At 39.4% G+C, this 16,618-nt stretch overlaps 1 protein-coding gene across 4 annotated transcripts in view; it reads right to left on the bottom strand.

The window, feature by feature from the left end:
- Positions 1–3,131: 3,131 nt before the first annotated feature.
- The window catches only part of MIA2 (MIA SH3 domain ER export factor 2), a 36,433-nt gene continuing 22,946 nt past the window's right edge, over positions 3,132–16,618 (bottom strand). For 3 of the 4 annotated variants that reach the window (XM_042047394.1, XM_042047396.1, XM_042047397.1), the window contains 12 exons: positions 16,421–16,559; positions 14,711–14,812; positions 13,359–13,419; positions 13,009–13,044; positions 12,011–12,078; positions 11,358–11,440; positions 10,865–11,002; positions 9,190–9,342; positions 7,702–7,833; positions 5,158–5,234; positions 4,509–4,743; positions 3,132–3,697 (listed from right to left, as the gene is read on the bottom strand). In XM_042047394.1, coding sequence (XP_041903328.1) covers positions 3,546–3,697; positions 4,509–4,743; positions 5,158–5,234; positions 7,702–7,833; positions 9,190–9,342; positions 10,865–11,002; positions 11,358–11,440; positions 12,011–12,078; positions 13,009–13,044; positions 13,359–13,419; positions 14,711–14,812; positions 16,421–16,559 — 1,376 coding nt within the window. In that variant the 3' untranslated portion in view covers positions 3,132–3,545. The remainder of the gene's footprint in view (positions 3,698–4,508; positions 4,744–5,157; positions 5,235–7,701; positions 7,834–9,189; positions 9,343–10,864; positions 11,003–11,357; positions 11,441–12,010; positions 12,079–13,008; positions 13,045–13,358; positions 13,420–14,710; positions 14,813–16,420; positions 16,560–16,618) is intronic. The other variant, XM_042047395.1, reaches the window with a different exon arrangement.

The following is a 16,618-nucleotide window of genomic DNA, read 5'->3' as shown; positions in this document are numbered from 1 at the left end:
GCTGTGCCTTCTGAATGGAAACTGCAGATGTCTGGTCAGCTGTTGGAGAGCTGCTGTGGCCTGCAGTGGCTGACTGTGCTGTGAGGCTTGTCAGAGTGGCTGGTCAGTGTGTGCGTGCCAAGCACGGACTTCATTCGAGCTTCTGAACTTCATGTTGCTACATGGCAGCCCAAACTGCTGCCAAGTGTGAAAATTGCACTGCTTGTTCAAGCAGTTTCCTAGATCCTCCAGATTTGGTAAGCAAGATCATTTGCCAACACACTGAAGAGATGCTGTGGGTAATAAAGATAAGGTAAATACAGTTACAGCTTTTCATGTTCCAGTAAAGTGAAATACTGGTACTTGTGGTGCCTTTCAGGGCTCAGCCTCAGGAGGAAGGTTGACGTAGCAGTTAAATCTGATGGTGATTGTTCAGCAGCGTCTGAACCTGAAGTGTGATCTTGAAGGGTTCAAGATTTCAGGAAGTCACACAGAAAAAGCCAGAAACAAACAAAGCAAATTCTGCATGCTCTGGTTTAAACAGTTGCAGAATGGTAACTTTATCTCTGCACGCTACTGCATTTAGGTTACTCCTTACTAAATGGAGTTGGAAAGTAACCTGTTTGCCTTTCTCTTATATAAATGTGTTTTTAATCTGTTTGGTCTAACCTGTTTTCTGCTTTAATTAATTTAATCTTGAAAGATAAGATGAGGAGGAGGAGCAGCAGCCCACTTGACTACAGTAGAGAGATGTGCAGCCCTTTCACTCGCTGCAGTTGCAGCCAGAGCTGGCTCTTACCAGTGGCTGTCCATTGTTAGTGCTCCAAGTCTGATTTTTTTCATACAGTCTGAAGTCTTCTCACTGGGTTTGGCTTGTGTTCAGGGAAGAAGTCGGTGTACTTAAAAGATGGCTAGAATCTTTCTATCTTGGCAATTGTAGGGAGTCCAGTAAAGCAGGAGTGTGGTGAAAGCCTTACCTTGAGCAGTGCTGGAGAAATGCACCCCTGCTTTTTCTCCTGTCTGAGGAATAGATAAAAGGGGTTTGTCACCTGCCTGTATTTTCAGCAGGAATCTTTATTAGTGATACCAGGATGAAGGGATTCAAGTTGAAGTGATCTGTAATCATTAGGAAATTAAGATAGTCTTAATATTCTCTTGCATTTGGAGTGGGACCTTACAAACTATTGTGAAATTACTTTGAACTTGCATAATCCCAAAAGGAATTTTACTTCTTGTTTCTTTGTATTTCCTGAAGAGATGGCAATGTCAAGTTAGTCTTTTGCGTTCTAGGGTCAGCTGCAGGAGCTTGGAACACAAGACTTCATCTGTCAAAACTGGGTTGCTTATTCTTTTGGGGGGTGGGCAGAACAGGGACTTCCCCACATACACTTTGTGTGACCTTTCCACATTTTACAGGTTACCATCTACCTGCTTCCTATTGCATAAACCGGAGCTTGTTTCCAAATTTGCAAATAAAATTTTGGACTACTACTGGGGAGGGAGGAAGAAAAAAGCCTGCAATTATGCCATTCTCTCTGCAGGATGATCCAATCCATGCTTTTCCTACATTATCTTAGTCCAGCTGTCTTTTCTCTTGCCTGCAGCTTCTGGTACCATTGTGGGCATAGAGTAGACTGTTTTGGTGGAGGAAGAATTTTTCAGTTAACTTAGAACAAATATTTAACTCACACGGGGGAAATACTGTGTTTGCTCAGAAAACATAGATACATTCATGAATAGTTTTTGCAGCCTCTCGGGTCAGTTGGGCAAGGAATGAAAAAGGTTTCTGGGAGTGTTATCAGCCCAGGATTTCTGTGCAGGGGCAAGGCTGTATTTGGTAGTTTGGTTCTTCCTATGGCTGATGACAAGGGTAAGGGTAAAATGCAGTAATTCCTTTGAGAATCCTTGTGAAGTCTCTCAGGCAAACTCATAGCCACCAACTAATTGGCTAAAGTAATGCAACAGCCACATTGAACTACACGGTTAATTTAAGACTGATGATGCTTTAAAATGTCTCGTCAGAATCTGTCATTGAATCGCTGCAGTACAAAGGCTTATCGAAATGCTTCGAGGGCTAAACTAGAAGCAGAAAGGATAAAGAAATTGTAGGAATGAGCCATGGAAGAGTTCTACAGCTGAAAGAAGCCAATCTGGGGGTAATGGTAGGAGCAGGAGTACTGAGCTACAGGAGAAAATGCTCCCTTGGCAAACTCAACCTAAGCAATTACAAAAAAAAGTGGGCTGGAGTTTTTTCTTTGGTAACTTCTAATTATGGGGTGTGGTGGCAGCTGCATTTACATTAAAGCCTGAAACTGTGTGTTATGTGTGCCTGCATGCAGAGAATGGAGACTGGTGGTTGGACTGCTGCTGGGAGTTGGGGCTTGCCAAAACCAGTTTGCTTTTTTATCTGAGTCCCTTACCAAATGACTGCACTGAGTCCTTACACCTTTCCAAGTTGAAGCCAAACTGTCAGAACAGCCACCAGCTCCTAGCAGAAGTCTTTAGATTGTACAGTTGTCAGTAAAAGCAGAGCTTGGCTCTGTCCAGACCCAGCCTGGCACTGGTCAGGCGTGCCCTGGCTGCAGGTGGGGGCACTGTGCCTGCTGGGACAGCAGCTGCCAGGGAAGCACCACACGGGAACCGCGCCTGAAGAGGTGAACGAGGTACCACAGCAAATGCTTTTATAGACACACAGTTATTAATGCTGCAGTCCGCCACGTCCTTCTTGTACTTTTTAATTCTGCTTTTATCCTGCCCTGCATTTTCCAAATGCTGCTGTTAAAATCTGAAGCCTAATAAATTCATGTTGAGACCGTAAAAAGCACCCCTCCTATTAGTTTGCTGCACACATATATCTTCAAAGGCAAGGGCTGGGCTGTGCTTGAGCATCTCCTAGCTATGACTCCTTCCTCCCTGTACACATCTTCAATAACAAACACTACTCCACTCCAGCTTTTGAAGAGTGAGGGGAGAGTCGCTCAGCTTTTGTGCTGCCCCTTCCCCCTCAGTGTCGTGGCAGGAGAACTGCCATGTTGTAGAGCTTGAGAGCTGAAAGGTCACCGACAAGGTCACTGACAGAGGGGACTGGAGTGGAGAATCATGGTCATTCATCTTCACCTACTTCTATTGTACCAGGTTACCAGTGACATTGCTTTCATTTTTTGTAGCTTTTTATTAACCGTTTGATTTGTTTTCACATCCTATTCATAAAGCAGCAAGCATCACTTTTGGCATGCAGGAGCCTCCCTGTACAGCTCAACCAGGACAAAGCAGCTGGACTTTCACAATAAGGTTCACATGATCTAATTTTATACACCTTTGAAGATATTATTCAAGTTAGAAATACTTAATTTTAAATGACTATTGTACAGTGGAAATCACTTATTCACAATATTCATAGTTATTTAATTCTTTATTTACAAAATACTATCCTGAGAATTTTCTCTATTAAGCTTCAATTTGAGCAAAGTAGTTTGTATAGACCTAAGTAACAATGGTTACTTAACATAAGGAAAAATGCCAGTAGGAGAGCACAAAGCTGGTTCAGGACATTCCCCAAATGACTGTCAAGTCTCCTGCTGTGGTTCTGGTTGTTCTACAGCTGATGGATTTGACTGAGATGCTTCAACTCTATTTTCAGGAGGAGGTGGTGGAGGCAAAAATCCAGGTCGTTGAGGTGGATAGTGAGGATAAGGTCTCATTGGAAATGGGTTTCTTACTGTGAGAGAATCAGAGTAGTCCAGTTAATATCAATCACAACAGGAAACATATACACCTGCTTCTCTTGCTGTCTTACTGCTCAGCTAGGCCTATCTAACTAGGAGTCACATGTCAGGATCCAAAGAGACAGAGATGCCAGGAAGGATGAGGGCAAAACCATCACTTTTCTCAGTATTTACCCACAACAGCCTCAAAGCAGCAGCCAGCCACTGCCAGCTCCTGGGCTGCCGCTGCCAACATCCCCTTCAGTCTGCCACAGCAGCCCTTACCTGCCACACCTTACAGATATTTTGGCAGATAAATGGCTTAGTTCTTCACACATACTCGGAGAACAGCAGGAGTCAGAAAGAAGCCCTGCAGTCTGACACTGACATCTTGCTCCAGTCATGCAAACTCAAAGGGAGAACAGTTGTTTTGGGACTGTGCCTTTGCAGGGCACCACCACACCTCAGAGCCAGAGGATGAAACTTTTAAGATTTATGTAAGGTGCAACTTCATAGGAAGAAAAGGATTAAGGTAACCACCTACTTGCTTTCCTACCCCACAAAAAGAATCCTTTAAATGCTGAACAGTACATGTAGGTGTATTTTCCAGCAAAAGCTAGTGTTTGTAAAAACATCAAGACGAGCTGTTGTGAAAAAGGAAGTGTACAACACAATGAACCTTAATCAGAAAAGATGCTCCCTGCTAGCTGAATTAAGAAGTAGTGTGTGCAAATATGTGCACATCCACCCAGTGTGGTAACTCACTACCTGCACAAAGCACTCCCATGCATCAATTTGAAACAAATGCTGGCAAAAGCCACGTACTTGGCAGCGGAGGGCGCGGAGGCCCAAAGTCTCGTACTGGAAAGCATTCCCGTGGCCCGTACATGCCAGCAGGAGGAGGGGGAGGAAAAGGAGGTCCTCGTCTCATGAAAGGTACTGGTGGTGCTCTAGGATCCACAGGCATCAATGGAGGTCTGACTGGAGGGAAAGGCAGGGGTGCAAACCCTGAAATGACAGCTTCACTTTCAGGTGCCAGCGACTGATCGGGGAGCGAGTTCTGCAACACAAGGAAACCAGGGAAGTTAGTGGAGGGAAAGGGAACCTCTCCAGTCCCATCAGGCCTGCTTTCATGTAGGTGTGACACTAGCTCAGGGCTAGTTCCAGCTCTGCCTTAGCTGCAGCATAATCCCGAGCAAGGCTATCTATGTGTACTGACCATCCACTTGACCATAGCTTCATATTTTGGGATATAATTAATTTTCAACAGGGACTATATTAGTAATACATCAAAATTAATTCACAAGGCAATAAGTGCTGTGATAAAGTATACATATAATTTTATAATTTGCACTGCAGAGTGCAATATAATGTGACCAATGGACTACAGACAAATGTTTCTGGTTTTTGCAGAAAATTAAAGCTTCTTTAAATCAAGCTGCTCTTTAGCTACTTTAGCTCTTTAGCTACTTACACTAAAGTTAGAATGATCCTTCATCCCATCTCCACTTGGTTCTGTTTGTGGACTATGTTCTGAAGATGTCTGTCCATCTGTATGTAAAAGTTAAAGAAATTATTCAGTGCTGATCTCTTTCTCTCCACCAATTTCAGTAAGTTTTTTTGACATCAGGATAGATAGGCAACAAAACCAACAGCAAGTAGCAGTTCAATTTTCCCCCTCCCTCTGACTAATAGTTTATTTCTTTGGTAAACCCCACACTGGGAATGGCTGTGCTATCATAGACTCTTGGCACAGAGCTTGACACAAATCCAGATCAAGTATGACAAAAACCAATTCCCTCCTTGGCTGACAAATTTCAAGAAGACTTCCAGAACCACCTCAGTTTTGGACAAGCAGTCAGGAATTAATAGTAGTAATAATAATAATAATCCTCTCATTTGCCTTACTTTAAAGAGAGAAAGAGAAACTTCAGTGTTTTTACTTTTAAACTTTACTGGGAACAAGTATTTTCTATAACAACTGGAGAAAATTATTAAAGGAAATTGTCAGAGAGTAGAATCTGACTGGATATAAATATACTAAATATATACACTAAAACCACTTTCTTTTAACAAACAAACAAACAACCCCCCCAAACCTGGGATTTGAAGTATATTGCTTTCTTACACTTCAGCTTGAATAGATATACTAAAAACCACCAGACCAAAACAAGACTTCTAACTAGTGACTGAATTTTTATGTGCATATTGTATTTCTACTTCTTGAAAGCAAACAAAGCTTTTTTCTCAATGAACAGATAGGTCTTTTCAAAACTCTAAATTACTTGTCATTTCAAGCAGGCCCTGCCTCACTGATGATATTGTTACTTAATCTAAAACAGTTCAACTCCTATGTCACACAGAGAATATTCATGCCTTGGTATTTAGGTTGCATAACACTTTCCATTTTAGGTCCTTGTGAAGTTGCTCACAAACTCTGCCAGCCTTTAACTCTTCTTTCTGACAAGAAGCTTCCTGCCCCAGGTACCTCCTCAAGTGAAAAGTTTTTATAATTTGCCACCCCAGCTTAGGAAAATCCGTATTATTTTGTTCACTTTAAATAACATTTTGATCATCTTCCTAAGAAGTGTAACTTGTTCACTCTTAATGAGTGGGAGCCTTGATTTCAGTACTGTGAGATACTCTGGTGTTCTTAAATCAGATATGCTGGATGGGCTGGTTTTTGTGTGGTTGGTTTTTTAATTGAAGGGTTTTTTTTACAAATACTCACCCAAGTTTAGTGAAATTATGTGCCTGTAAAGAGCAACATTCACACATGCTTAATGACCTGTTAAACACTGGCAACAGGGTTATCCAAAACCCTGGTGCCATTACTGCAGTTTAGAATCGCCCAAGAACTGAATACAACATTTAAAAAAATAAATTAATTGTTGCTTGGCAGTGCCTGAAGAAAGGGGTAAAAAGGGACGCAGTAAGCAAGTGCAAAGACCAGTGCACCTCTCCTGTCCTTCAGTCAGCAGCCAGATTCTAGAAGAAAGGCCTCTGTGGAACATGAAGTATTAGAAAGCAGAAGTGAAACAGACAGAAGGCTTGGGGAAAAGGGAAGGTCAGTAGCTGCACAGGGAAGAACTATCTTCCAGTAAAGAACGATCCACTTTGAAACCTGAACCTTCAACCTGAAACTAGATTCAGCATTCCCTGTTCTCACAACTGTGACACCAAGCAGCAAAGGTGCCAGAAATGGTGCAAGGGAGATGGTAACTTCCTACTGTCAGTAACTGAGTCCTGGGTGGTGAAGTTTCTATTGGGAATTTAATGGCTTCACCTCGCTGATGAATCAGACACATGTGACTTACCAGGGCATTACATAAAGACAAAAAATGCTTAATAAGTAATAAGCTTTTAAGCTGTCAGTGATAAGGTCTCAGTGACCAAAACTTTGCCTATGAGCTTCTGGCAGTTTCCAGGTGTCACAAACTAAAATATATGTAATTGGCCTATTCAAAACTAGTGGGTCAGTGAAAGGTGTGATTAAATTGGAGGCAACTGCACTGTGAACTACAAAAAGCTGCCAGTATAGTCAACAGTTTGAAGGAAGAGGTCTCAGGACCTTCCACCTCCATGCACCAAGCCAGTGGACACTTGGAACAGTTGGCTGTTTCTGTTTCACTCTTTGTGAGTCTTTCTAACTTTACCGAGTGTGGCATGGAAATTCAAGTATGGGTTTGTGATGTTTTAATGCTGGGATGAGCCTCATGGGAGGGATCAAACAGACTCTAAACCAATTATGAGTGGTCAACACACAGAACAGTGAGGGCAGACCAAAAAAATACCTCATGACTGCCATTCATGGAATCCCACCCACCTGTCAGCAGGGAGGGCTGTTGCTCTAATAGGGAATGGCTGCAGCAAGGGCAGCAGGTGTTAAAATGTTTTCTACACAATGGAACCTCAGATCTGTGGTAGCTATAAACCTGTCCTCTTGCCACAGCTTACTGTGCACAGTCAGTTTACACTGAGATTTTCCATTTTAGAGTATCATGGAAGCAGTTCCCACCTGTTTTATCAAAAGACTGCACATTGTAAGTTCGTAGTTCTGCTGGTCCAGAAAGTCTTCCAGTATTTGGAGGATTAGGGAAAAATCTCTCTTGTCTTCGAGCAGGAAGAACTGGATCAGCATAAGGCTCACCTAACATTGAAGAAATCACAAAACAGGTCTGTGAAGGTTTATTCCTCGCATTCCACATAATTTTAGACCAGAAAGATTCTCTGGGTATCTTATGCTCTTGTAAATATACAAAGTATCTATTAATCAGGGTGAGCAAACAAACCTTAAATAACCCAAACAGAAGAATCCCACCAAGTATATCCAGTATCTTATGTTTCTAAAGAGCTGCAAAAGAGAAAGTTCACTGGTTTTTGGTTTAACATACAGCAGAATTTTGAAAGCTAAGATTGCCTAAGTTATAAACAGTGTTCCCTTGAAACAAAGGTCCAGCAAAGAAGATTGAAGACAAAATAAGGTACTGTATGTTTTAAGCCATTCTTAGGTAAGAATGCTGTTTTCCATTACTGCTGCAATATGTTCCCACCAACTTGCTGGCATCAGATCTAGCAATCCATCATGCAGCTACAAGACAAACTGTATCTGTGAGATCCAAGTGCAAAGGTGGGCTAAGAACACCAAGGAAAGGCCAAGAAAACAAGACTACCCCTCTGCAGTATCCTGTCATCAGACCAGACCTGCCAAATGAGAAACTACATCCTGAGAGGACCGTGAGTTCTACCACCAGGCTTTCACACAGATCTGGTATTGCTTGCTGCAGTAATAACTGAGGTACTGCAAGGTACCTTCATCTGTGTACATTACCAGAATTTTTATTTCCTCTAAACTTTTAACATTTTTTCTTTTTCATTACAGGTATCCAGGAAGGTTGTCCATCCCCCCAAGTTTTTACTTCAGAAATATCAGCAGAATCCTCTTTAACTCATCTCTGCCTTCCCTGAATGGTAATGTGCAATACAGATGTTTAGCTAAAGAAGTGAGAGTGAAGACTGATTTTGCTGCTGTTAATCATTGAAAAGACAGTATCAACAGGAAAACATGTGCCAGACAGGATGAATGTACCATGGTACTCCTGTACTATTAATATAAATGGGGTCTTTTTGTAAAACAGTATTTTTCAACATTACCTAGTTTTTATTTAAATAAATTAAAACTTTTTACTTCTCAGATCTTTTATTAACTATCCAGCCCAGACAGGCCTTTTGATACACTACACAGACTCCCAGTAAAATGATGAACCCAAACAGTTGATTTTCCCCTGGTAATACCAACGTGTATTTAAAAGATAGCAGAGAAGTGCAAGTGAACCCCACTGTTAAAGAAGAGGAAAAAAACTGCTGTTAGAAAAACCCAGTTTGGTTGCATGTGCAGGTCCAAGAAAACACCTAATATTTTTAAACCCAAAATACTTACATATGTACACTGCAAGTCAGTAGCTCCCCTTTTCCATGGATACAGTAGCTAAGCAGAGTTTTATACCTGGTGGAGGCAGAATTATCCTGCGTTCTCTTTCCCAAGGAGGAGACAGGGATCCAGTATCTGATGGTGGTCTGTGGGGATCAGTCAATCTATCAGAATTCAGCTCTCCTCTTTCACTACCAGCTTCGTACACGGCAGTTGGTCCTCTGGATCCTAATCGAAGAAATCAGGTAGTTATTCACCCTTGTATTTTAAATCCTCTGCTATGGCTTTCCTCATTAAGTCTGGAAATAGTGAAACAAATCATGGAGTGCCAACACTGTCAGGACACAAGAGGCGTGCGGCTCCACAAGGCTCTCCAGCTGTGTGCTGATGACCAGTTATATCCACGAGAGGTGTTTAAAGGTGTGCAATGAAAAGCTCTTAGTTCAACAACAGCACAACAGAGAGGACCTGCAATGCTTTCTAAAAAACTCGTAGTTTCGCAAGTTTCAGTTAATCTGAATCAGAAACTAGTACCTCCATGATAAATAATCTTCTCAGGGATAAAATCCTGCTGCTAATCAAACTGAAAATTACCATGCTGAGAGTTAATACCGGTATCATAAAACACCCATCTGGATTCAGCACTCTTCTGGTTCTTTCTAATTCTTTATTCAAGAAGAAGAATAAAACTAAACCAAACAAAAAAACCCCGCTAAGGCCAGGTCAACACGTAATCAAGTGCAAGAAAAACTGTAAAAATGAGTGATTTTAGATTGCAAGCTTCCTTTAAAACAGACTGGGTCTGAAAAATTACAGAAATACTGAATTCTGCTATCATACTCTAATTCTCCGTGCTAAAATTCAACTTACAACTTGAAGCCATTGTGTGTCTTGTGCACTGTGAGATAAGTACTATAATTGCGCTTATAGAAACCCTTATAGGAGAGACATTTGGACATATTTCCCACTAATTAATATAGGCTTCAATAGGTGTAATGGTAAAAATAAATTAAACAGTAGCTTCTTTGTTACCTGTAACAGATGCTGAACTTCACTCAAGCATTTTTCTACACTGCTTCCACCAACATCAAAAATATGAATGGAGAGTATTTTTTTCCCTTACAACCCATTCCACCCCAGCTTACTTTCACCTGCTTCTGAATCTCTGAATTGTACTCCTTACACACAAACTTCCTGGTCCCTTCTATCAGCAGGGAAGAAATACTCTCTGCTGATTCTGCTGCTTCAAATTTAGAGCAAAGGGAAGGGAAACAATTTACTGAACCAGTAACTTTCTAGTACCACAACCCCCAATAAAACTACCTTATATTTTTGACAACATTCTCTCACTGACTGTAGACCAATGAAATGGAAGGGGCAGTATTCTTTCTTCAGAAAACTAACTGACTCTCTTTTACTTTAAAATCATGTTTATTTCAGCAGAACCCCATCTGTCCAAGAAATAGAAGACAACTGATAAGTCTAGCTTTTCACTTTTCTTAATTTATGTTTTTAAAGTGAATCCACTGACCAACCTATCAAAAACAACTAGATTTTCAACTGTACTGTTACACATTAAACAGCTTTAGAAGGAAGCTGAAAAACAGGAAGAGTTTGTCCAATTAACTATTTATGTTGAATTGGTTGTTTTAATACTTTTTGTCACCAGCAAGAGGAAAAGGTGTGACAGGTTTGTAGGAGAGGAGAGAGAAATCCAGAATAGATAAATTTTCAAGTTTAAGAATTGTACCTCTTCCTCCTCCTCCTCCTCCACCTGGAAGCATAGGTGAAAGCCTTAAAGGACCCTCCAATAAAGTTGGAGGGGAAAGAAAAGTTCTTGTTTCAGATGAAGGCCGGCCCATTGGTGAGGGTCCATATGGGGAATGCTCTGGAACAGTTAAAACAAAATGCTCAAGTTCACAATACTTAGTTTAGCAAACTGTATAAATAACTTCTCAGGTGAACTTAAAAACCAAACTGTGTAACTGAAATGAAAATTGTGCTCTAATTACCATGTGTAACATATTCCCAGTCTACTCTCATCAATACTACAGATGCTCTTAGTTTCAACAAAATACTTGACGTGACCTAGAGTCACTTATGACCCAATTTTTTTTATAAATGACTGGTATTTGTACATACACATGGCCAAGATAGTTTCAAACAATGACATAGGTGTGGTCTTGGGAAACAAAACCATAAACCAAAATAATTAGGCTCTATTTTACAATTCAGTACTGTACCTCTGCCAAATGGTCTCATTGGAACATCGAGAGCATAAGGGTCTTTTTCTAAAAGTTCAAGTTTAAATTCTGCTTCAGTTAATCTGCAAAGAGACAACAAGTAAATAGTACGTGACCAAGAAATGCAAAAGCTTTACCAGACTACATTGTTTACTGCCAGGCTTTCTACCTAACTGGTTAAATGAAGCATGGTATTTTATTTTATTCCCTAAATAAATAAGAGAGAGGATGTCACAGTACAAGTATTAGTTAACCTCACACCTGAAGTTCCTCTCAACTATGACCAACTGTTAATTCAGCATCAACTTCTGAGATAAGCTGTAAAATCATAAGGTAATCATGACATCTGGCTGATATATTCTTACTTTAAACAAACAAATAAACAAACAATACCCCCCCCAGCATTTGTGTTCTAGTAGTACATTCTGCTTCTTTCCTGAAGTATTTCAATACTTCACATAGTTCCTAAGTTCTTACTTTCTTGCATGTCATAATTACAGGAAAGCTCAAGAGACTCCCTTTCAGAACTCGAATTGGACACTGATCTCTCTGCCCTGTTTGGGCCACAATTCATTAACAGAAAACATCAAACTGCTTAAATCCAAAACATACCAAACTGCATTTCTTTAGGAGTAGATGAGGACTGCACTTACTTTTGTCTGTTATGTGCATTTTCTTTTTTTATATCATTGAGGTGTCTTTCAGCTGCTCGGGCTGTCAGCTTTGGGGAAGGACAAAAATCAGATGCTTAGATAATGCTATTTATTGATTAAGTGCTCCATAAATATGACAGTTCCTAGACCCAAGACATTCTGTGTGAAGTGTATGGACTGCATTTTCACAAGATATGACTCGTGTATGGAGCCTCATGTACATCAGCAAATGACATTAGCAGCTCTACAACCCAAATTTTTGAGGGATGATAAGGCTTTCCTGCAGGTTCCTAAAACTCCAGAAATTAAATTCTCTGGCTATAGCTGCTTTGAAGCACCTACAGAAGATTTAAAGTCTTAAATTCTATGTAAGAAAGTTTTATTTTAAAATCAGATACATAAAATCTCTGGAATTATGACTACAAAGCACCATAGCTTTTAGCAGGAATTTATCTCAGATATTCTGGGAAAGTGAAGAATGTATTAGTCAGGAGATATTTTAAATTTTCCTGTTTGGGAAAAAAAAGGCAAAAATGGATTTTGTAGAAACACTCTTAGGAAGTTGTCAATGGAACATACTGTTCTCACAGGACATAACATCTTCTACTTGGAGATAAAAGAAGGAACGTACACCCAAAGAAAATATCAAAATGGCATTGAAACAAGGCCAAAAGCTTCCATTAGCAAAATGTCACACATTTGTTATATAGTGTCATGTTCTTCCAGTGGATTTATTGCTGTAAAAAATGATGTAAGATTATCATTCCACTGTGTTCGTAAGTATCCAGCTTAATTTTTCCAACTATTTTATACAACAGAAGTATTTTTAACAGGCTTTTGTGTATTTCTGCAAGAAATCCATATGTTCAAAAGTGAAAGGTTAGAGATAATTTTGATAAGCTGTTTTTAGTAAAAAACAAAAAGTGATAAAGCAAGCTTTTCAAATAATGAAAAATGAAGACACACAAAACTCAGAAAATTAAGTATTTGGAACTTACCCAATTATCATGAGCTTTTTTCTCATGTGAAGTAATCTGAAAGAGAAGATTCATTATTCATCTAAAACCCCTAACTTATGATTATATGCTCTTTTTTATAAATTTGTGTGGATAATTTATAATGAGACACCTAAACGGAAAATTCAACTTTTCAATAAAGTTATCTGGTGATCTCTGCTATGAAATTGTGTCAGTCAAAACCAGATGACATTAAGAAGAGGAGGGGGAGGCAAAACTAGACACGCAACAAAGCCAAGCCAAATAGAGTTCACAAGCTAACAGCAAGTGGTATTCCAGTTGCAGTAACATCCCTCCTACTGGCATAGATGTTGTCACAATGCACAAAGTACCTGATTCTCATAAGAACGAATGGTTCTCTCCAGCTCTTCTTCAAGATCCTTTGCTCGCTCCCTGTTACAAAATGAGGATTTATGATATTGCAATAAAATGTGCAGGGAAGTTTTGAATACAATAAACTCAACGGTAGCCACAAGGTGTAATTAAGATTTTCTTTATCCAAAAGACAATATTGTCACTTAGGCCCATGGGATACATAAAAATTATTCTAACAGTGGAAATTCTAGGCCTCACATTACTGCACCCAGGAATGTAAACAAGAGAGCAGAACCCAAACCCCAACAGAGCCCCAACTTTTCATGGTTGGTGATGTTTCCAGTATAAAGGCTATCCTTCCTCACATGCCCTACCAGCCAGCCTCACCCAGCTCAGCACAGGAACTGATGTGGCTGGAGCACCACATTGTCACAGGCTACCAGTCAGTCCTGAGGGACAGTCACCTGCACCGAAGTTACTTCAAGACCACATGTATGATGCCACCTTTGCTGCCAGCTGCCCTGTGCACAGTCTCTCTAGGTTCTACACTCTCTCAGCAGGTGGGCCAAAGACACAGACATTGCTTAGTTATACTCAATTTGTAATTAGGATGCCTACAAAGTCCATGTTCTGAATAAATCAGGAAGGGTGAATTATGCCTTCCTTATGAATACTGAAGAATGTCCAAAAGAAAGAATTCATCTAATTAACTCCTCAGGAAGCATTGACAGCTATTCAGTTAGACCTAATACTCCCACAAACACTGAAGTAAGATGGCAAATATACGTTACATATTGAAAAATTATGCCACAGCTAGAGAAAATGCAGAAAAAACCCAGAGGTGCACAGCTGGTGAAACAAACCCAGAGCAAAGCAGTTAAAAAACAGCTACAGCAAATATTCACCCATGACAATATTTTAGTAAAGAATTTCTAAGCAACAGGACTGCTCGACAAGCTTTGAGATACAGAAATAGAATACTATAACTATACAGCATAAATGTTAGCTCTGCAGGAAAACTGAACATTCCATTTATTTCACAACATTCTCTTAACTATGTGTTTTTACCTTTGTTCAGTAAGGGGAACTAGATTAGAGACCCACTTCTACCACACCATTAAAGCTAATGTATCAGTACAATTAGCATTCTAATGGAAGAGAAGTTGCCATAATCTTCAACACTCAGATGCTTTAACGAAGTAAAACCACCCTTAGTCTGTATTATTACACACAAACTAGCATCTAACACACACGCACTACAAAGAAACTGGAAGAAAATACATTTGCTTATGCTGTGGTTTTTTTAAATCTCTATTGCTCTTTCTCCACTTTGGAACAAGTGATTACAGCAACTACAATCTGCAATTACCTGTAGCTGTTAAGTTCTTCAGCAGCATGAATAATTTTTTCATCTACTTTAGAAAGCTTTTCTTCCTTCTGTAGACGTTCCCTCTCTTCTACTGTCAACCTCCTTTAAACAAAATTCAAAAACTATGGTTAACTGTGTTTCAAGACAACAATTTTGAAAGCAGCCAGAAATCATATCAAACAAACTAAAACCCCAACTACACTAATGGTCAATGATTTGTTCTGGTATTTTCTAAAAATAATTTTCTAGAGGAAAAAAAGATTGTTACTAGCTGTTTTTTTTAAAAAAAGTCTTTCCAGGTCCCTCTTTTTATCTTTATGCCTTATTGGGCACTACAGAAGAGAAAACTCATATACTCCAGTCCATAAATTATGGACAAGGTAGTTCTGCAGAACACACGTGAATAATAGTGCTGCATACACCCCTGAATGGATAAACTGGTCATTTTCCTGGGAACAGCAGTCCTTAGCAATCAAGTTGTCTAAATCATGGATTTCGTGAACATGATTTAAATTTCTTTTCTACTCAATCATTTCCTACTTTTTCATTTCCCCTGTTTGAACAGACCCAGTTTTCAGAAGATGCCTTAATTAATTCTATATCTTTTTTGTGCTGCTACATCACCACACCAGCTTCTCCCCACTCCTTTTTGGCTTTTCTAAAACTCTTTGACTAGCAGCATACATTTTCTGAGTTTTAGTGAGGCATTTTTAAATATCATCCACAGTCTTCTTTCTGCCTGCTTATCGTATCTTCTTTTTAACAGGTTCCTTCCCACTCCCTCCTTGCTCTTTTTTAAAAATCAAAATGTTAATGTAGTGATTTCTAGGGTTTGTTGCATCTACAAAGAGGCTAAATATCTACACAAATATATATGTTACAGAGCAGATTACTGAAAGTAATACTTTAAAAAGGTCCTGCATACTGCTCAGTACAGGATCTAGTCTTGTGCTGATTCTCTTGCTGCCTTCAAGATTATGCCCACTCTTCAAAGAAATAATTTCCGACTAGTGAAACTGTAATTTTACCATCATGCCCTAAAATGATGTGCCCTGCTGCCACACACACTTCTGAAGGTTAGTACATGCTCTGGACCAATCAACTTTAATTTCTAGTCCTAAACATATTTCTGATTTCAATCACTCAGGTCATAATCCCTACCAACACCCTGACTGTGAGGCAGATAACCAGAATATGAAGGCTGTACTTTCTTGGTGAGGAAAGCCTGATTCACAAGGGTTTTATGTTGCTTATCAACAAGAGCTTGCCTACATTTTACGTTTAGTTTTATATATATCTCATAATTCCTCTGACATTCCTTGCTCTCTCTATTACATAAAATATATCTCACAGTTAAAGCACCTACTGATTTTCTTTCACTTTGACACGTATTACATCATAAAATAATTTAAATAAAGAAAAAATAATAAAGCTTTCCTACTTTAATTGCCTTGTTTCATAGATTAAAAATCTGTTACTTCTTTGTTTCTATACTTGATTGTGGAAAAGCCCTAAAATGAATTGTTTCATGGAAACAGCTTCTATAAACTACTGTAATTACAAATGCACATGGAAGTGTAATAAATTGTCTTCACAATTCAGAAAATTCTGGAGAGTAGTATTCACACTTTCAATAATTTTCAGTCCCCCAAATCAGAGTTACATTCAAATCAAACAGCAAGCATTGAACTTAAGAAGAGGAACCAGCACCTGTGTAGTTTCATTTCATTTTCTTGATAAAGCTCAGTCATTACTTTAAGTTTCTGCTGAAGCTTTTGAACTTCACTTTCAAAACGTTCATTTTCAGACCGCAGGGAAGCTTGTTGACTTTGAAGGTTTTCTATGCGTTCTGACAAATTTAGAAATAATTATATTGAGATAACACATTGGCAATATTTTAGTACACAA

The sequence above is a fragment of the Corvus kubaryi genome, unplaced genomic scaffold (assembly GCF_017639235.1).
Source record: "Corvus kubaryi isolate FWS band 111438036 unplaced genomic scaffold, C.kubaryi_AGA036_p1.0 66, whole genome shotgun sequence".
In the NCBI taxonomy this organism is placed as follows: domain Eukaryota; kingdom Metazoa; phylum Chordata; class Aves; order Passeriformes; family Corvidae; genus Corvus; species Corvus kubaryi.
This window is presented reverse-complemented; position numbering and strand designations above follow the sequence as displayed.